General features: G+C 37.1%; 1 protein-coding gene across 3 annotated transcripts in view; it reads right to left on the bottom strand.

The window, feature by feature from the left end:
• LOC123880932 (titin-like) overlaps window positions 1-23302 on the bottom strand; it is a 128651-nt gene that overhangs the window by 95381 nt on the left and 9968 nt on the right. For all 3 annotated transcript variants that reach the window (XM_045929350.1, XM_045929351.1, XM_045929352.1), the window contains exons 2-6: window positions 18184-18293; window positions 11259-11476; window positions 10163-10351; window positions 9328-9471; window positions 8366-8459 (exon numbers count right to left, since the gene is read on the bottom strand). In XM_045929350.1, coding sequence (XP_045785306.1) covers window positions 8366-8459; window positions 9328-9471; window positions 10163-10351; window positions 11259-11476; window positions 18184-18293 — 755 coding nt within the window. The remainder of the gene's footprint in view (window positions 1-8365; window positions 8460-9327; window positions 9472-10162; window positions 10352-11258; window positions 11477-18183; window positions 18294-23302) is intronic.

Below are 23302 nucleotides of genomic sequence, written 5' to 3'. Positions count from 1 at the left end.
TTTAACGTTGAGTCAACAAAAATAAAATTGACTCTCAAGAAAATCACACTCTGAAGAATGTTTTTTTATCCTTTTTAAGGTGCAAGACCCATAAAATAATTAAATAATTGTTCATATTATTCAGGTAACTGCGAAAACCTACTTCATAGATCCTTATTAGATAAAACAATTTAATAAAGCCTGCGAAAAGCAATTGCAAAATCCACACAAATCTAATCTAGCATGAAATTCGGATGGATAACTCGGCGGGCAAATTCAAGGGGACAGAATAAACGTGCGGGATCTAATCTCTCGTGGAACGCCGAATCAATGGGTGATACGAAGGGGCAAAGGCCCGTGCCCCGTGCTAGGTATGAAGAAAATGTCAACACTACACTTCCATTGTTGCCGGCATCATTGACTCGTACATGCTATAAGGATGGGAAATTCAATGGATCATTATCGATATTTTGTTTTATTTCATGTCTCATTTAATACGAGTAGGTGTACAATTTAAGGGGCGAGTGAGCTCGATTTTTACGAATTTCATATAAACAGTACATTTTGTTGGGAAACAATAAATGTGCGGTATCTAATCTCTCGTGGAACGCCAAATCAATGGGTCATAAGAAGGGGCAAAGGCCGGTGCCCCGTGCCAGCAGCAGGGAAGAAAATGACAATATTACACTTCCATTGTTGCCGGCATTATTGAGTCATACATGTCGTAAAGATGGAAAATTAGATCAATATCGATATTTTGTTTTATTTCATGTCTTATTTAATAAGAGTATATCCACGTTAAAGGACGAGTGTGCTCAGTTTATAAGAAATTTTATGTGGCTATTCACTTCATGGCGATAGAATAAAACGAACGGAATCCAATCTCTCTCTTATTATATGCTTTAAGGATGGAAAATTAGATTATTATCAATATTTTGCATAGCTACGTCCAGTGGCCGCTTATTAAATATTTTGACGTTTCTTTTCATAGAGTTCACAGGTGACCGGAGTCTAGCAGATAATGGTTCGATTATTAGTTTGGTCATTAAAAAAGAGATGATGTTTTTCTTACAATTAGGTATCTATTTAATCGAGAAGTATTTTCAATAAAATACTATAAGATGAATCAACTAATATTTTTAGGCTCATTGAATGTTATATTTTAGATAAATAGGTCATGGGAAGGTAAGTATAGTAGGTATATTTGTACAATTAAATTTATTGTAAGTACCTATATTCTGTATTTAGTAATGCAACAGGAAAAGTTTAACATACCAGGAATTGTGACTAAGCCGTAGTGTTTATGAATACAACTACCGCAAAGTTTTATGTATAACATTTAACTGATAATAATTGGTATATACAAGCATTATTTTTATTTACTATAAATAGAGTGGTTTTATCATATATTTCTACGAATTAATTAACTTTTCGATATGATTCTAATTTAATACATCACCTTGCAAAGGAGACGGTCCGACGTGATTAAATTACTAAGATAGTCTCGCACCAAGGGAATTGATTATAGCAAGCGACTCGACGGCGTCCGATGAACGCACTATAACGCGATTAAGCAATAGTTTAAAAGGGTTTTAAGTTTTCATAACATTTGTTAACATAAGTTTTCACAATATTTGATACGTTTACAAAAGTATGTAAGTGGTCTAAAGTGGTCAATTTAGTTTATATTACAAGGTTTACCAAAAACTGTAGCAAGAAAATGCAAGTCATTGACACAATCAGATAAGAGTTTTATTTTATTTATTTCGATTATGGACGAGATATAGCGTATAAGTGAAAAATTATTGCGTATTATACTTAATACGCAATGATTTTTCACTTATACGCTAATAGCACATTCAGTCCAATTTTGCCTTAACCAAAAAATTATTGTTTCGTAGCATTGGAATTTTTACAGTCAAAAAATCTTTGCGTGTTCAATCTAACTAGTAAAAATGTTGAATTTAATTAAATGGTATTGCACGGTGCGTTCGATTTGGCCAAATGTGCAAATAAACTCCATATACTTAATTAAATTCAGGTATTTAATGACATATCGGTATAGATGAGTTTGTAGATATAGATATCTTTTGTTTTAGATTTGCAGTTATACCTATGACGGAAGCGTCTGTACAGTCGATATTTATTTCGTCTCTTATATTGAGAAACGTACTTCCTACGTACGTACGTAAACTCGATGACTTATCGATATTAATAAAAGTTTCATTTATTCCATCCCTACGCAAATGCAGTGTGACGTGTGTCCTAAGTGATCAATATTAGTTCCGTGCAGGACTGGCTAGGGAGTAGGGACTCATGGCAGAAGGGCTGGACTCGACGGCGCTCGACGCGCGCACCTTACCGCGATTATATCGTAAAGTACTTATTCTCCTTACATCCTTTATTTTCGATATGCAGTTCTATGGAATACTGATCTGTCCTAAGTGATTGATACTCTATAATCGTTTAACCTATGAATTATCCATATCGATGAATTAGTTCCTTTTATTCCCATCCCTAAGCGAATACAATAGGTATGCCCTACGTGATTGATATAGTTTCGCGCAATAAGTATAAGCGTACCTTACCGCGATAATTCGTAAATTAACCTAGACATAGAACTGAATTTTATTTTCGATAAATGCAGTTCTATGATAGTATAGTGCACGTGCAGTGTGTCCTAAAGGATCGACATTTCCTCACTACTAAATTGCATGCAAAACAAACATTATCGATATCGTTGAATTAGTTTTATTTATTCCCATCCCTATGGAAGTGCAGTATGTCCTAAGTGATCGATATAGAATTCCGTGCAGGGCTGACGAGGGACTTGTGGCAGGGGGGCTCGACTCGGCGGCGCCCGACGCGCGCACCTTACCGCGATTAAGTCGTAAATTAAACCAGACATCCTTTGTTTTCGATATGCAGTTTTCTGACAGTAATGTGAAAATGTACTTCATTCAAGACTTTAGTAATTCTGATAGAAGAATGGGGCTAGGGCTATGTTTTGTTTGAGAAAACTGTTTGAATATTTCGACACCTCCCACGTAAGTTGTTGTAAGCCACAAAATTGCCATTTTGCGTTTTTTACATAACAATGTCTATTTTTATCTATTTTATATGTTCAATTTAAAAAAATCCTAAAAATGTTGTTTTTTAAAGCACTTATGAGGCGTATAATGTTGTATTTTTCAAACGAGGACGACGTAAAATATCATATCGACCTTTACAACGTTTTATGCGGGGTGAAGTCGTACGTTTGCGCCTCGTATGTAACAGATACAACAGATCACGCCGGACTTCAAATGAAATGTTTGTAACTCAAGACACTGATATGTCACGGTTGTGTTTGCATTTTTTTATTTCATTATCGTATATTAGTAATTTAATAGAAATGCCAAGCTAAACTGTTGTATAGATTACATACAACAATTTACGTCGTTGAGGACACCCAAAAACAGTATTGTATGATGACATACAACCGTTTACGTTGCAGAATTATAATAAATTTTGTGTTAAGTGATACATACAACATTTTACTTCGGCATTTATTTCTCAAAATTTTGTTGTATGATTACATGCTATATTTTACGTTGCTATGACATTGTTTTTTTTCTTACATACGACATTGTATACAATGAAACTATGTTAAAATTTAGTTTGATGGCGACGTAAACCTATGGTAGTCAATGAAATAACTAATCGGCTCATCATACCACTAGGTTACCATATAATTAACAAAAAAATCACTATTACAATATATTATTTCAGAGCCTACCTTTCCAATAAATAGGTTGGTAGAACCTGCCAGGTCGTGGAGTCCAATTTATTTACGGCCTATCGTCCAAAAATAACAAATATTTTTTATGATTTTAAAGCTCATGGCCAGAAAAAGGCCAGAAATGATACTGTAGTCTTCAGCAAATGCACCTACCTACTGGCAGATCTCTATTGTACAAACACGTGACTTATGGATCTTTAATTTCGTTTTAAAGATACCATAGAGGGGAACAGGAACTCAAAAGTATTCACGAAAGATCTGTCTACTAAACAGGGCCTGCTGATACGACAAAAAACTGACAACACCTCATTTCAGCTAAACTTAAGCTCTTGAAATAAGTGGAAAAGTTCTATGGACAGTTATACACCACAATACAAAGACTTGTTGAAGATTTGGCTAAAGATCCCAGAGCTAAATTGACGGGACACTATACCCAAGATATCCCAGATGCCAGTATATACGAGATAAGTATGGCTCTCAAACAACTCAAGGATAAAAATTCGCTCGGTGATATCAGAATCACAGTAGAATTACTTAAGGTCTTTCAGTGATTTTCCAATCGCCATGACGGGATTTTCAATCCCGTCATGGCGATAATGCCGCAATAAATAATAAGTAATGGTTTATTTGTTGCAATGTGGACACAAAAGGTTAGTGAATCTTATATTCAAATCTAGTTCATTGCATAACGAAATTACAAAGTTACAAACATTACTCAAGAAGAGTCATAGACTCATCTCGCTGCTAAGCCATGTCTATAAGCTGTTGTTATCGTAAGTCGTTATGAATCGTCACAATAATAAGTTCGATGACTTTCAGCATCCCTAACAAGCTTGATTCTGAAAAATCTTAAGCACTATAGGTCACATTCATAAGCTGCGACATGTTATTATGCATAATATAACTGAAGGCTATTATAATAATCTGCCTCTTTGCTAAGCGTTTGTAAACTATGAGAAAGTTTTTGATTTGGTAGAAACTGGGGCTGTATTATTAACAACTGCCTGTTCATACAAATGCTAAAATAGAATCCTGTACAAAAACACCATGTCAGTCGACATATAGGACCAGACTAGGCCAGTCCAATTGCAGTGACAGGGTGTACATTGAGACGTAATTCTCTGAAACTCTTTACCGCTGCTTTGGAAGACGTCCTTATCTTTAAGCTTGGATTGGAATAAACTTGACATTAACGTCAAAAGAAATTCACCTTCGATTTTCGATTCGATTCGATGACATAGTCACTATCGCAGAAACTCTGGGAAACCTCATTAGGTTTCCCAGAGTTTCTACATTTACAGCTCAATGACCTTTGCAAAGTTTCACAAAAGATGGGCCTGAAAATGAACACGAGTAAAACGAAAATTATGTCTAATTCTTATGTCTCGGCCCACCCAGTAATCGTTGAGGGCTCTGCACTCGAAATTATAGAAAAGTGTGTAAGCCTGGAACCAGGTAGGTAAGTGCAATTTCAAGAAACAGGTCAGCCAACGAATCCGACTCGGCGGCAGCGTACGGAAACTAAATTAGTCTTCGAACAGTGCGTGTTACCAGTGATGACATATTATGGATCTGAGATAATATGGTCACATATTATAATGGAATTCATAAGAAAGTTCAGAGTCACTAAGCGGGTAATTAGAGAGCTATATTTGAAGTTTCTCTACGTGATCGAATCTGGAATGTAGATATCGGTAGGAAAATTAGAGTAACCGGCATAAATGGGTTGCGAAGCTGAAGTGTAAATGGCCAGGGCACATAATTCGAAGGACCCATAGACGTTGAGGTCCCAAGGTGCTGGAACCTCGCACTGTAAGGCGCAGCGTTGACAGACTCCCACTAGGTGCACAGACGACATCAAACGAGTCACAAGGAGCCACTGGATTCAGGTGGTGCAAGACCGTGGCATTTAGAAGTCCCTACAAGAGACCTATGTCCAGTAGTGGACATCCATTGGTTGGAAATGATGAATCGGCCTACACATACTACATTTTTTTTAAATATTAAACGACGTACACTGTTGTATTTAACACATACGATGACACTCAACCCGTTTTTTCCAGCGTAATTTGTTGTAAGTATCTTATACAACATTTTACAAAAATAAAACACGCCGTAAAATGTTGTATGAACAAAATCTCAGAAATGTGAAGTATTTCTATAAATTATCTTTCAGAATATGTGAAAGTACTGTAAACTATAACTAAATACCGAATTTCACAAAAATATTTTGAAAAATGGAGCTTTAATTTCAATTTATATCTTTAAAACGCTCTACTGAAAAGTTGTAGTTTTGGGGATACAACAACTTACGTGGGAGGTGTCGATTTATTCGAGAATTCTTTATACTAGGAGTCAGCCCCTTATTCTTCAAGAACTCAGGGCAGACCCTGAGTTCTTTTTCAGTATTTAGATGTTTTTTTTAAATTCAGATACAATCACCGACTCAGACACTGACTGCAATCTCACCCGATGGTAAGTGATGATGCAGTCTATGGCGGAAGCGGACTAACCTGGAAGGGGTATGTCAGTTTTCATCAAACCCATACTCCTTTGGTTTCTACACGGCATCCTACCGGAACGCTAAATCGCTTGGCGGCACGGTTTTGCCGCTAGCCGGTTTTTAAAAATCTAAATACACAAGGTCGCAGAAATCAGATAGATTTTAATAAGTCTGAAAATTCCCGCTAAAAAGTATCTGCAAATAATTCATTTACATTCTATTTGGTTTATCGCCTTAAATTACGTTTAATTTCGTCTACATTTGCTTTAAAATAATAAAAATCCTAATTCTTGTACGTGACAGGTCAAGACGGCAATCGGGGTGGGGACGCCCCGCACACCCGCACAGTCCCCGCGCTGGTAGTGTGGGATAGTGCGGGTGAAGGGCGGGTGTAAGGGGTGTCCCCCCGCTTCACACCCCGATTGCCATCTCGACCTGTCGCATACTACAGCAGACCGCCCGCAGACTAACTAAAATTTATGGCAGTCAGAATGATAAAAAATTCTAACCCCTAAAATTTACAGGAGATAGTGAAAAGCTACTACGTGAAATAGGCCGGTCTTCTTTTATGTGTGTAAATATCGAACTATCGTCATCGCATATACCTATTTCAGTAAACTGGACTCATAAAATAAATCATTTACTAACATACAACTTATTAGATGTCAGCAATTAAATAAATAACTTTATTTAAAGGTGGCGACACATTAATATACCAAAATTTAAATTATACCACAGTGTCGACATATTAATTTTCAGAAGAAATCCTTATAAATGACCGCAATACATCAACGCTGCATGATATGGCATTTTGTCATTCATGCTCATTACTTGTTATCGCGTATAACAATTTAATGGAGGACACACGACCAGCGGGGTGATTCGCTAACTCAGTGTCCAACACTAAATCATAGCCACCGAGCTCATTTGACATTGGTTGGTTCTACATTGCTGCTTCACTGAGTGATATTAAAATAATTTTTCGTAGAAAACCTTCAGTGGATTAAAATAAAAGTCAATTGTGCTCTGAGGCTGTAATTCAGTGTTAGACACTGAGTTAGCGAACCAGAATATCCTTAATCATGAGGGCTTCTCAAATCACAATACCATGTGTTAAGGTCGAGATACGATTTAACCTACTCTACTACTAAAGTTCCGTTTAAATTCGAATAAGTGACAATATTAAAATCCCACACGATATAAAAGTGCAATGACAGAAGGGCACGCGATTTTTTGATTTATGATTCGTCTCGACGACCGGCCACCCCTGTTGCTCTTGTTAAGCTCATAACAATAAAACGTCCGATTAAACCCCTTGCTATGAATATTTTCTCCTATATACTGTGTAGTCTGTTCTTGATTATTATGAGCCCTTTTTATTACTTAATAGATTAGATTTTATTGAAGAATTAGACTGCAATCATAAACGATAGATATGATGCATCCCAAAATGGACTACTTTTGCGTAGAAGATGCCTGCATCTACAAAATTGCTATAGTAGATTTGATAGGAGTGTTAGCAATCTTTAGATTTACCTTACCTCATACAGGAAAAATAGAACCCATATAGGATCAATTTTGTTTATTCCTAGTAACAACTAGTTAAGTGAAGGCTTTTGCTACAACTAGTAATACCTAGATCGACTGACTAACTGACTCACTTAGACTAGTTGTAGTTCTTTAAATGCGCCATGCCAAAAGACTCGCACCATTCGTTCCTTTATCCAACTTCACCTACTCGACTATGGTGACAGTGTGAATCGTGAGGAAAATCCATCATGGATATCACTGGCCACGGGGAGCACAGAGGTTATGTCGAACTCCTAACGAATAAATACCTCACGAAGTTACATCCTATCGCTGACGACGGAGCACAAGGGACCGGCAACACCTCGTTACTTCGCCAGCGTAAGCCGGCATAAACGCTATAGATATAACGCATAACTGAGTACGTTCCTGCGGTAGTGGAGCGGTGCGGGAGAAGTGTGATGACGTGACGCGAGAGCTCAGTGCTTCGTCAACTTATAACAAATGTCACCCCTCCCATACCCCAGGAGCCTACTCATTTATAGTAAGATTATTTTTCGTGCATGCTAACTTGCCTATGGCACGTGAGACCGCTAGTTGTCCGTTGACTCGCCAGGTGCCCCAGTACATCACTGTGCCGCCCGTCGACTCTATTCGTTCTTTTTCGTCCTGCAACATAAAATCATATTGGATTCGCCTCTCTAAGAACTTATTTTCCTCTTATTAAATTAAACGAAGCTTCGTAGCTGTATTTTGAATGGGGATTTAACTGGCTAAAAGCGAAACGAATGAACCAAATACCATATGAGTAAACGAGACAGAGTAGGAAGGCTTAGCTTTTGTCGGGTTACCCACGACACCTCACGACTTTTTGCTCAGGAGTCATAACTGTATATCAAGATTAACCTAGTCAGTCTTATTTATAAAATGTTGTTGTTTTGGGTCTTGGACAAGCTTCACTCTATCTAATAAAGCGTACAAAGCCCCTCGGAAGAGCTTCAAGGAGGATTCATAGGAGGTCTTTTGATCACTGAGCTAGACACCCCAATCTGTTAAGAAATATTTGTTGTCTACCGGATGCCAATTGTGCCTTCCTCTTTTTTGAACTAATCTTATATCTACGGCTCTAACATCACGTAGAAGTTTTAGCACAAGGAGTTATATGAAGGCACTCAAACTGCAGAACGCGAGTTGTAAACCCTCTGCAGCCATCGCGCTTTTGTGTTCGATTCAAATTCATAATGTTTTACAAATCTTAGATGTGTTCTGTGGGACAATTTTTTTTTTAATTCATAGACTAGCGCTTAATAGTCTCCCCTTGAAGTCGCGCATCGTTGCCGGCGCGTTTTGTATCTTTTTTAGCCATATTAAATGACTAATATTGCCCTTTCCTCTCCAACTAAGCGTCAGGCTTGTGCTAGGAGTAGGTACGACAATAGTGCAACGCGCGGGGTTTGGACCGTCGACCTTTCGGTTTTCAGTCCACTTCTTTACCGGTTGAGCTATTGAGGCTCTTAAGGCTTAACCTGGTACTCACAGGTCGGTCGGGTTTGTGCGGGTTGACGAGCTGCATAAGGCGCATGCGCTTGGCGAGCAGAGCTAGGGAGTCGCCTGCCCACGCCGCTACCAAGCGTCGCCCGCGCACTGCTACCGATACTGCTGTACTGCCGCCTGATGCTCTCTGATGAAGAAAAAGTTACTAATATTAGCTGAATTTTGAATGAATGAATGAATTTATCCAGAAACTTTTACTGTACACCACAAAAGATACAAAAATCATAGAGTGAGTGAGCTAGAAGGTATGGACTAAGAGCCCGCGGGTGCCGGACTTTCGTTATTTTATAAAAGCTGAAAATTTCTATGAGTATTGTCCCCAACACGGAGGCGCTACAATGAAGTTTGGATCATGGTCACTCTGGGAGATAGCAGGTAACAAAGGTGTAAAAAAAATTACGTCAAAGCACAAGTTCTATTTTTTTTATATTTTCTTAGGAACAGTACTACAAATCACGTCATGTATTGCCAGACACTTAGTATCGTGGCAAGCGCCTGCCAGACACCCTTAAACTTTAACAATTTATAACTTTAAAGGCGTCTGGCAGGGGGTTACCACGACTCTAAGTGTCTGGCAATGCATCACGCGATTTCATGGAAATCTTCAGCTTTTATAAAATAACGAAAGTCTGGCCTTCGCGGGCTCTCTCTCTAGTACAATTTGGCGGCCTTATCGCTCTATATCGATCTCTTCTTCGTGGTTGAATAGACCAGTATGTATTATTAGCAAATTTTTTCCATTTAGAGAAGACGCGTGGTCAGTAGTGGGCCAGCGATGGGTTGGGATGATGAATGATAATGATGTAGAATTTTTTTACCTTCTGATTACTTTTTCTAATGAACTCGGCGTCTGTTCTCAAGTAGGCATCATGCGTGGCTTGTCTCAGGTCTCTGGCGAAGTGCGGGCTCTCCACTAGGTACTGGTGTAGGTGGGCTGCACAGTAGGTCGCCGCCGCGGATCCCGCGTGACCGTCGTATACTGCGTAGAAACTGGTGGGTTCCGTCGTCTGTGAAAATGGAAAAAAAAATATATTTAAGATACTTAAAAACTCTTGGTAATTTATTATTTTGATGATTATTTGACGTCATAATAGCTATCTGCATGCCTTTAAGGCCAATAGTTTGAGCTGTGATACTACTGTGTGTCGGCCACTTTTTGCTTTTATGTGTTTAGTTTTTTGATCGAATTCTTATGTAGATTCAACTCTACAATGTTCAGCTCAGTTGTCTTCAGAAGGTGTTGGATATAATTGTTACTGAATTAGTCTTGTATTCTGATGTATATAAGGTGTAAACCTTTTTTTTATAGTTTAACCTACCTACCTAGCCGATCTATAAAACAGAAATCTACAATTAGTCATTCATCACGTATGATTAAACGATTTTACCACATAATGAAGTGAGTCATTTTTATCTAGAAAAAGAGTGAACTAAATATTTGCGGCTTTTTTATTTGCCTATTTGGAAAGTTAGCCTAGCTGCATCTTTACGAAATCGTTAGGATCTCGTTTGAGTTATATGTGTGTAGACTGTAGACTGACTAAGTGAGCAAAAATAGAGTATGGAATTCAAAGTCAAAGGTCAACACAAGAATAGGCAACGCCTTGACCTAATGTATAAAAAGAATTAAATAAGTATTCTTATCTTAGTTAATAAGCATGTGTTTTGTAAAGATCTTGCTTAAAAATAAAGGCAGTAAGATATGGTTATGCCAAGCTCTGTTAACCTGTTCAAAAATAGATTGGACAAACATTTGGAAAACTCAAAGCACTTCTGAAAAACACGCATCAGTGAAAGCTTAGTCTATTATAAATAATAGTATTGAGTCTTTTATAGCAGAAGAGACTGTCTTGTACTCTTTGAGTGACTGTGGGGGGAGCGGGAGTAATGTGAAAAAGAAATACAAATACTGACCTCAATGCCAAACAACGCTTCCAGGTTTGCAATCTCGACATGTCTATCCTCCATGACTCTTCTTGAGTTCTTAGTGGCAGAAGAAACTGTTTTGTACTCTTTGAGTGACTGTGGCGGGGGCGGCGGTAGCGTGTCAAGGCGTGCGTTGTCCAGATATCGTAAGCACACATCATTGACGCGCGCTGTCACTGCTTGCATTAATCGGAGAGCTATGTACTCTGAAAAATAAGAAAGAGTATTTATGAGTTTTAAGTTTAATTGCAGATAGGTCTCGTAGGGCTTATCCTTGTCACGTGCGAAAATACGGGTTAGACGAACGTCTTCGAAAAGTTAAAGCTGTCAAAAAATGACTTCTGTATTAGTACTTGACAGGTTGAGTGGCTATCGGTTGCCATCTCAATCTGTCGCGCAGTGTACATAATTATGTAGTGTTAGAAGTCAGAACTTAAGTGACGAAATGGCACAACGACACTACAAGGGATATCTCATATTACTCTTGCATCACTAGGCTTAGACTTAGTCTGGGACTAATCCTTAATGTCGACACTTCGTAAGTCGGATTTTTTAAAACTGGTGATAAGCATTAACTACATGACATGTGATAGAGATTAAAAAATATAAAAGAAACAATAATCCTCACACATCTATGTAATAGCCTATTATAGTTACTAGCCTATTATACACTAGCGTATATACACTATCCATATTATAAATGCGAAAGTGTGTTTGTTTGTTATGTCCTAACTCCTATAGAGACCTGGAGAGTGACATAGGCTACTTTTTATCTCAGAAAATCACAGTTTCCACGGGATTTTAGAACCTAAATCCACGCGGACGAAGTCGTGGGCATCAACAAGTAATATTATTATGATTGGAAAACTGTATCTGTCTATCAGTTTATATCCATCTGTTACTTTTTCAAGATTCATACGTTGAACCGATTCTGACGGAATTTGGCACAGAGCTAGCTCGCAGCCCGGAGACATATGCTACTTTTTATCTCAGAAAACCAAAGAGATGCCAAGGGTTTTTTTATAAAACCTATCCACCCATCCATAGAATATATAAAAGGAAAAGGTGACTGACTGACTGACCTAGCATCGCTCAGATCAGTCTACTGGACTGTTCGGGCTGAAATTGAGCGTGAAAATAGCTATTATGATGAAGAGATCCGCTAAGAAAGGATTTTTGAAAATTCATTCAGTAAAACAGGGGTTTGTTTGTAATCCACACGGACGAAGTCGCGCGCAAAGCTAGTTTATAGTAAAATTATCAGTCTCTTTAAATCTATATTCAAGTAATATCTTATTAGAAAGCCGGTATTAAAAATGCATTAGGTATATTGTTTTTGTAGTAATAGTTTAGAAAGTAGAAATAACGCTCCAACAACTGGACTCGAGAGCCATTGTGCACACTTGTGACGACAATTTTATTATTAGTGCCAGATATTAAATTCACCTTCGGTGGTCAAGTGTGCCTTTCATACTGCAATAACGCAATACGATAAATTGAAAGTGATGCATCTCATATTTCGATTGGTTAGACTGCCACTCACAACTGCACGATTAGAATTGAGTAAGAAATTTCAAAATTGCATTAGTTAAACCTTTGTTTAATGCAGAGATATTTTCTTAGACCTTTTTTTTAAAGTTCCGTACCTAACCTACCCGAAGGGTGCCAATGGGACCCTATTCCTAAGCCTCTGCTGTCCGTCCGTCTGACTTTCAGCGGGCTGTATCTCATTAACCGTGTATTTATATTGCCTTTATAACAACAAATAATAAAAAAACGGTAACTTAACATATAACTTTAACCACCTGTCATCAATCAACGTTACATTCTGTACAAGCAATTTTAATTACTCAAAGTTTTCGCTGGAATATTTTGAAAGAACTCATCCAAGATCTTTTGTTTATCTCATACTGTTACGTAACGTAGGTATTTCAAACATGTTCTAATGCGTTGTTATACAACTAAAGGTAACAATTAACTTGTTATAAAAGAGTGAAGACTGTAGTCACTTTCGAAATAGTTGCTCAAACCGCGCTTCACACTCTATAATAATATCTATCTTCTAATTTACCCGACTTTGTAAGTTAATTTCACAGCCTGTTCGTTTGTACTCTATCATAACTACTATACTGGTTCTATACCAGTATAGTAATTGTATATACCAGTATAGTTATCTACTCATGTGGTCTTAGTTCCGCTTGTCATAGATTTTATGTAAGACTACAATATGTATGACGTTAAAAGAAATTGAAATCGGTGACCAAAAAAAAATTAAAATTACATAGATATAAACCTCTCAGTTTTTGATACTAAATTCGATGCATTTATTTGATATATGTAAGGTGTTAGGTAATGTCCATAACATTCCAACAAGCTGAGAGAAGGAAGGAGCGATGTGTAGAAGTAGAGTAACAAGTGTAAATTAAAAAATTTATAACACCCCCGACAAGTGAAGGTTACAGTAACTAGAAAAGAGCTGATAACTTTCAAACGGCTGAACCAATTTTTTTGGACTATAGCTAAGAACACTCTCGATCAAGCCACCTTTCAAACAAAAAAAACTAAATTAAAATCGGTTCATTAGTTTAGGAGCTACGATGCCACAGACAGATACACAGATACACACGTCAAACTTATAACACCCCTCTTTTTGGGTCGGGGGTTAAAAACACACCTAACCGCTTATGGCCGAAATGAATTCGAAAAAACTTCTGTGAGCTCGAATGACCGTTTGAAGTCAAGTAGCAGTTACAACGAAAGAATCTTTGGCACTAACTATTTGATACTACACGTTGATATCGCGCGCTGGTACTACATACCTACCTCATTTGTCATTTTATATGATTTTTTATATATGATTTGTAGGTATATGAAAATAGATATGAATCATTCTTCCGTGATAGTAATTTTAAAAGAGCTTAGTAGTCGCGGGTTTAGTTTTGTTTACATTATACTCGGCACTCCTTTATGACCTGCTTAGATAATAATGAATGCAAACGGTGGCTTCCAGGCGCGTGTCATTCGTTTATTTAGACTGTATTAAAACCTGACCTTGTAGAGTACATACACATTGTGTATGCATACCTTGCCATTGTTACCGTTGCAAAGTAAAATAGAACTAGAAAAATAACTTTTAAGTCTTGCTTAAAAATATGAAAAGCAGCTAAGCAAGACTAATGTGACGATTTCCAGATCAATTATTGTATCTAATCCATAATCAAACTATAGTTACACCCCCGACATTTCATACAAGCGAACTATTTTACTTATCTAAAACTACTACCGGTACACCGGCCTGTCCGCAGTCCGCGCACAACTTGTGTGCATGTATGTGGGGCTGAGCATCGAGCGGGATGAACAAATACTGCCAAATGGTGTGGATGACTGACTGAGTCAGTCCACCACTGACTGTGGTTGACTGACTAATACAATCCATTTTATTTTTATTGATAGTAAAATTTATAGGAAACGGCAACGTAAACTTAATCGCCTCTCATACAACTGGACCTTATATGGTTAAGTTGCACAATGTTAAAAGGTAATGTTGGATCATGGATGTGCACCTTTTGAATAGGGTTTTGATAACTTTATTGAAATTAGGTAACGAATTCGAGTGACTGACATTTCTCGTAAATTATTTCAGTCCATTCCTTTGAACACCCACCTCTACTAGGGCGACTTATAATTTTTAGACAATACTAAAAAGTGACAGACACACCCTAGTCCGAGAAATAAAATCTCTAAATATTTACAAGAGAGAACAAGTTCTCGGCACGATTCTTTAAATGCCTATAATGACGTCAAGACAAGACTCACAACAATCCTTAAATACTTAATGGAAGAGACCGTGAATATGGGCCTCCACTTCAAGTGGGACAGCAATTAAAGTCATACGTGGCATAGGAGTTTTATTTTAATCATATGGAAAAAAATTGCGGTCTAAAATGAGACACGATTGTGGCCTTCCTGGCGCTGTGGCGCTGTGGTCTTATTAGTGGCTGGTCCTGGGTTCGATTCCCGACAGGGTTTTGGATTTTATAATTTCTAAATTTCTAGTCTGGTCTGGCGGGAGGCTTCGGCCGTGGCTAGTTACCACCCTACTTGCAATGCCGTGAATAAACCAAAGGAGTATGGGTTTAATGAAAACTGCCATACCCCTTTCAGGTTACTCCGCATCCATCTTAGACTGCAACATCACTCACCACCAGGTGGGATTGCAGTCAAGGGCTAACTTGTATCTGAATAAAAAATACACATACTACAACGAGTATGGGTATTATAATATGGGTACTTTCAAATCAAGAGTGAATAGGCATCTTCTATAGGAAGGCGCGCTCCATCTGCATCATTATTTGCCACCAGGTCTGATGGTCTGAACAAGAGTTGCAAGTAAGGTTTCCTCTGCCCTTAGGTACTACACAGTTAATACGACTTTATGCGTAAAGGAAATGCTGCACAAGACACAAGCTCAAATTCAATTAGCCGTCGTAAGTTAACTTCCTGAGGAATGTGCAGCGCTCAGGCAAACCGTTAACTGCTTTCGGTTACGAGCACGATGAAACCAAAAAATAAATAAAAAAATGGCAATCTGTCGGACGAAGGACCAGTCGACCAAGCAATATCTAGAACCCTGGAATCATGTCAATGATAGTCTCGTAGCTTTAGTTTTAAGTTTACGTAATTAATTATCACCATTATATCATCTTTCAAATCTAATAAAAAATCGGACAAACAAAAGGCACAATAGTGCCTGTTTTGAATAAATGATTTTGATTTTAATTTGATAGCAGGGCTGGAAAATAACTGCTTTATGCTCCACGAAAGGACAAAAATAATCAATAATTCTTATGATGATGTTCCAATGTTTAGGCTAAATTCCTACAGCAAGCTGGGGTATAAAAAGGGAAATCGATCCCCGTATGCATTTCCGAGTTTACCCATCTTGGCTTAATTTTCTTTACCCAGTTATTGTTTTCCTACCAACTGTGTGCATACTAAATATACTAAACCCTCACTCATCTGATCTAATCTATCTAAAATCGCGCCGATTGTGTAGGATTAAAACAGAAAGAGTAGTAAAACAGTAAGAAATTAAAACAGAAAACAGGTTGATTTGGCCCTCTTTCTTGGTGAAACATCACACAATATGACCGCGGCCAAGCCCCATTTGAGACAAGTTACACCTACATAATATATTTAAATAGGTACATATTAAACAACCAGCATGCCCCGAGTTGTGTCCCGAAGTGCCAATTTGGCTCTGTAGTGTTTCCAACCTTAACTTGTCCTCATCACTATTCATAGCCGACTTAATTTATGCACGCGTCCTAATATTTGTAACGGTCAGCGGCAGTGATGTAACACAGTAGATTTGGTGATAATGATAACATTATGATATCATATGCACGTTAATTCAATGAGCATTGTTGTTTCGGCTATGGGACACCGGTTACAATATTAATTTTTTTTCTGTCTAATCTAATAAATGGTTGTCATCTCAAAATAAACGTAAAGGAGGACGCGAATCTGGATATCAAATAAACATGTTTAGAAGTGTAGCGTTTCAGTAAAACAATTTAAAAATAGGTAGGTATATTAATCAAGTCTTTCAGGATAACGTTTTAGTTAGTTCCTGAGTTTTTGGAAAATATTCAGAATATAAATAAATAATTTGTGTTCCATGTCGCACGACGTATCTATGAATAGTAAGATAATAGATGCTTGATAAAATTAATTAAGGACACTTGACAACCCTAATCGACATTGTCACAGGACAAGATAAAAATCTTAACAGGGCTCTCTCCGTCACTCGTTTCATACAATCGTAGTTCCAATTTCATTTGAATATTAAGCAACCAAAGTTCATGAAATTTTGCAGACATATTCTAGAAACTAATATCTGTGTCTGTGGTGTTTTAGATTTTTCTAAAAATATGTAGTTTTAAAATTACAGGGTCCCAAAAATTTGTATGAAAACTTTTAAGACCGCGTAACTTTGAAACCGAATATTTTAACAGAAATCTGGAAAACCACGGACATAGATATTAGTTTCTAGAATATGTCTGCAAAATTTCATAAACTATGGTTGCTTAATATTCAAATGAAATTGGAACTACGATTGTATGAAACGAGTGACGGAGAGAGCCCTCTTAAGTTTGAACTTTGAATTCTGTAGTATGTATGCGCATGTCCTTGAAGGAACGTATCGCTAAAGCCGATTTACTTCATTCAGCATCCACACACGAAAAATATTGACATACTAGGTCCTATTTATGCATGAACCCGTATCGATCCGTCTAGCTTTGTGGCTATTACGACAAAGTTATTGCTTTTGTAAGACAAGTTAGATACTTTTAAGATACAGTAAGTATATTCGCAAAATGGAGGATTTTTGTACTTTTCGACTATCAACAGATTAAAAGAAACAAGATTAAAAGTTCCCAACTCCCACAATGATTTTGCAAAAGGTAAAGAAGATTTTTACTCTACCGAACAAAGCTACATTCTATTTGTACCTATGTTTATTATAACTTTTTTAATAGAACATTTTCTTAATAGATTTTTTTAATAGATTCAGATTAGTCTACATTATACTTTTAATGTTGTAGTACATTTATATTCATGAACTCCTGCCATGACATCCTACTCGATACAATAAAAAAAAAAATCATTTTTAGGGATCCCCATTTTTTTATTGTAACATCTGTTAGGTAAATTATTTTCGTATAAAATATAGCATATGTCACTCGGACCTTTACAACGAATCAATTGACATCTCATTCATCAAAATCGGCCCAGTAGTTTAGGCGCTATGGTGGAACACACAAATACAAACCTACTTACATACATACATAGACTGCTAAAATCATAACCCTTCCTTTTGGCTTTGCCGTTGTCGGGTAAAAAGGCTTACCCGATTCGTCAGAGTTGTAACCGAATTCGTTGGGATGTTTCTTCGATGCGATCCGCACCTCGTCAAGTATGATCCGCTGAAGATGTGTCATCAGTGTCGGCGGACATTGTCTGGAAGTAAACAAACAAATACATTAACATGTATTAATGTATTATTAACATGTATTGTATGATGTAACCATCATCAGAGTCTATACTCTATAGAGACATTGAGGATAGGAATGCAGCGTTAAACTCATAAGTTACTAGCTTATGTCCACGACTTCGTCCGCGTGGACTACGCAAATTTCAAACCCCTACTTTATCGCCTTAGAGGTTGAATTTGCAGAAATCTTTTCTCAGCGGATGTCTACGTCAAAATAGCTACCTCCATGCCTTTCAGCTGTAGCAATAGCAATCCCTCCAGTAGTGTGAGCTGTTCGTTGATAGACCAGTCAGACAGCTTTATATATTTATTTTATATATTTAGACTAGCGATACCCACGATTTCAATTACGTAAATTTAGGTTTTTAAAAATCCCGTGAGATCTCCTTGATTTTCCGGGATAAAAAGTAGCCTATGCCACTCTCCAAGTCTTTAACTATATCTATGCAAATAACGTCGATCCATAGCTCATTTGCGACGTTTTTGAAGGACAAACAAACACACTTTCGGATTGACAATATGGGTAGTGAAATGAAGTGATATCCAAAGAACCAAAAATTACCTAAAATCAAAGACATTCAAGTAAATTATCCTGAACACCTAAAATAGATTTAGAAATTTTGTTAAAGTGTAATTTTGTTGTTTACAATGGCAGAGCACTTTACTAAGAATTAACAGCTGTCTCTGTCTTAATTTATTTATGTCTCCAATTTTAATTAGTGGTTGCATTTTAACAACATACCTACCGACTAAGCTTCTTCTAAACTTATTTTATTTTTACACACTGAATATTTCTTTTGAAACTACTTAAGAAATTATATATTTCTACGGTAGGTAAAAAGCCGGTCAAGAGCGAGCCGGACTTGCACACGAAGGGTTCCGCACCATCGTACAAAACGCGTTAAGTAACCGTTTTCGGATTTTTCCCTTTACTTGTGCTAGAAGACATTGCTACCTGTCTGATTCTATGTCAACAGGAAGTACCCTACAGATTTTGATTCTCTTGACGTGTCTTGAGAGACATGACAGACAGGCACAAAAGTGATCCTATTTCGAAAATCCAAAATATTAACCCCGATAGAATTGATTAGCTACCATAACTGTGGATCAATGTGGGTTTAACCGTAGGAAGCTAATAAAAGGGAGTTTGTATAACCTGTAGTTAAACATGACTAACATGCCAATTACTTCGGAAACCTATGTCAGTTCAATCTACCTAGAGCACGCCACCAGTAGCGCAAAATTAGTTATGGCATTTAAGTCATATCAATTTGAAACATGCCTCAATTCAAGTTGAGTTTTCGGAATGGTTTTGGGTTCGAAGATTCAAAAAACTCAATATGATGATTTATGATGATAAATCTAGATAATAGATCCATACGATCTGAACAACAATAATAATATCTTCTTTGTTTAAGTAATGCTCTGATTTGATTAATAGTTATCGAGGATAGATACCTTTAGCTCATGGTATGAACATCATAGTTTGGTAACTACTTGTTGCACCTTTCCGTAATGTACAACTAATTAACATAGCCACTGGGATAGAGAATAGACTTATTGAAAGTTATTGAATCAAGCTAAGCTACTGTAAAATATACTTATTTTGCGCACCTTTACTACATATTACTTATATACGAGTATGGTAAAAAACCATAATTAATTTAGGTAGGTATACTACTTAATCAGTTTTAATCAACCATTTCCCCAAAATTTCCTACGACCTCTCCGAATATTGGTTTATAGGTACTTTATATTATAAACAACTAGAGGATGCCCGCGGCTTCGCCCGCGTGGATATCGATTTTTTAAATCCCGTAGGAACTCTTTGATTTTCCGGGATAAAAAGTAATCTATGTCCTTCCCTGGGATGTATTCCAAGTCTGTACCAAATTTCATTAAAATCGGTTCAGCGGTTGGGCCGTGAAAACGTAGCAGACAGACAGACAGACAGATGGACAGACAGACAGACACACTTTCGCATTTATAATATTAGTATGGATAACAAAGTGATAATAGAACTGTACAATATAATACAAAGTCATTCAACTCAGTCATCAAAACTCATTACTCATTGAAAGTTTCGCCTGTGCTGAAAGCATTTGATAACAAGTAATCATCAATCACGCTAACTATTCAGTATACGTTGATGTTTACATCAAAGGAATTCATAGCGTTCATAATATAACGAACTAAAAAACGCGCTAGGCCGTTCACTTGTTTGCACCGGAACATGTGTTATTTTTCCCGTGTTCCCCAAATGCAGTCACAAAATAAAATGCGGACGCGTACGTCTGTCTGTACGATACATAAAAAGGTCAGTCACACTTGTGTCCGGGTTCTACCACGTCTAATGATACCCCGGCAGTTTAAGCGGATCGCACATTAGACGCGGTTCAAGCTCGGAACAAATCTAGACGAACCATTACAATGTGACATATTGAACAGAAAAGCGCCATGCCTGCGCAGGAAGACGCTAATGAACTCCGCACGCGTTGTTTCGCTAGATTCGTCCTCAGTCTTTTATAGTAATGATTATGGCCATGGATATTAGATACGGGCGCAGACAAGTTCCATGTTGATTATTATTATAAACAACACCAAACTTGGTCTAGAAAAGAGTCGTGTACACTCCGAGTATCCTCGAGTCACTACTTCTATAATAAGTACATATTTAATCTTACAGATAGGTATAGCACGCACCATACGCAACTTTTTCAGTACATCATTAAGTGCAGCAAAGTTAGAAATAAATGGGACGAGTACTGATGACGAGATCCTCCGCTTTTCACTGACGTAATTGACGCAATCGAAGCGTTATTCAAAAATGTCCATAACAAAAATGATAGCGGTGCGTAGATTAATGTGCGAACAGCTTTATGGACTACGAAACGCTCCTGGCGACGTACATGGTGTTATTCTGAAAGAGCTTTAATGACGTGTAGCATGAGTGTCCTATGAGATCATTTGACGTGCATCGCATTGATCTGTTGCCAGCTACTATCAAGTGTCTAGGTAATAAATCTTTTGATGCCTATATTACAAATAGTAAACAAAGGTTTTCATGTTTTCTTGGCTTTTTTAAATTTAAAGATTCTCAAGAGCTCAGTATGCGTAATGCACTTGGTCAACAAGGTTAAAAGCTTTGTAAAAATTAAAGTTATAAAAATATAATATTTGAGAGTACACTAGTCAAGCTGGGATAAACTTTGGCCAACATATCAAATCTAGCTTAGATTTACTCGAGAATGATGATATGTACAAATATTCGTATGGCCAACGTTGTGCAACTTTTACTGAAACATAGGGTTTATAGAATAGATGACGAAATATCGACTAAACTTCATTAGCGAATAGGTAAAGGAAAATGAACTTACATATGTAGGTATACATTCATATATTTTGTACCAATCGCATAAAAGTAAACATTAAAAGGACATGTACCAGCACAACGACAGTTTGTCTTTAAAGAGTTTTCTACCAAAAATCCCTAACTTAGGCCTTTAGATTTATCACATCAAGAAGAGGACGTAGAGAAGCCAACAAACGACGCGTCCATTGATATGACACTATCACCGCATCCATGCCACCCACACATCGCACTTGCCAATTTGTGCATTAGACATAAAGCTATTTTCACACTAGTGTGTACACCGATGAATAATACACAGGATGATGTCGCAAATCGAAAAAGTGGCAAAATAAATACTGGAAAGCGGGAAATAAATCTGTTATACAAAAATATACAAATAGTAAAAGACTACTGCAAAAAGAATACTTTATTTATAATTTTGGCAAGTTCAACTCGCTAGGTTCAAGACCCGTAGATGTAATTTTAAACAAATCGTTATCCGCCACTTATTTTTATTACAGTAGAGACTTACGTATTGAGCAGACAAAGTGACAAAAAATGTAGTCAAGGAATTGCTTGACATAAAGCTTAAGAGGGGTCTCTCCGTCACTCGCTTCATACAAACGTAGTTCCAATTTCATTTGAATATTAAGCAACCAAAGTCTATGAAATTTTGCAGACATATTCTAGAAACTAATATCTGTATCTGTGGTGTTTTAGATTTTTCTAAAAATATGTAGTTTTAAAATTACAGGGGCTCAAAGATTTGTATGAAAATTTTTAAGACCGCGTAACTTTGAAAACGAATATTTTAACAGAAATCTGGAAAACCACAGACATAGATATTAGTTTCTAGAAAATTCTAGTCTGCAAAATTTCATGCACTTTGGTTGCTTAAATTCAAATGAAATTGGAACTACGGTTGTATGAAGCGAGTGACAGAGAGAGCCCTGTTAAGATGATTCATAGCTACAATATAATAAGCCTTTGGCTACGTAGCGTTTTACACGACTAGTGAACAATGTACATCCATGAATAGTATAGTGGATGAAACCCAAATTGAAAGAAGCGTTGCAATAAAATAAAAACCCGAAAGCGACTGAGCAAATCAGCTAGACAAAAATATGTAGTAAGAGTTCACTGCAAGGAGAATGTAGCGATTTTGGCAAGTTCAACATACTAGGTTCAAGATAAAGTAGATGTTATTTTAAATATTATCGTTATCTTCCAGTTATTTTTATTACAATAGAGATTTACGTGTTGAGACAAACGCTAAAAATGTAGCTAAGACCTTCCTGGCTTTCTATATCTAACGGACTAGATCTGACTTTGCTGACTGAAGAAAACATTGTATAGGAAAGAAATAGTGTTCAATTTGCAAGACTCGGTTCACTGACTTGGTGCTATCTGTATCTATAGATCTTATTATCTATGATTCAGACACACCAAGATAATTTGCGCATTGCACTTAAAGACGTTTTCAGAAAGATGTCAAACAACTACGTGAGATAAGCATTCTCAGATAAAGATACCTAGATATCTACCGAAAACGGCGAGTTTACTGACACTGACTTTATATGCCACAGTAAAATCCATCAGTCTGTATGTGTCCACTGCAGGATA

This window comes from Maniola jurtina, chromosome 3 (genome assembly GCF_905333055.1).
Source record: "Maniola jurtina chromosome 3, ilManJurt1.1, whole genome shotgun sequence".
Lineage (NCBI taxonomy): Eukaryota > Metazoa > Arthropoda > Insecta > Lepidoptera > Nymphalidae > Maniola > Maniola jurtina.
The sequence above is the reverse complement of the archived record's forward strand: the minus strand, read 5'-3'. Positions and strand labels throughout refer to the sequence as shown.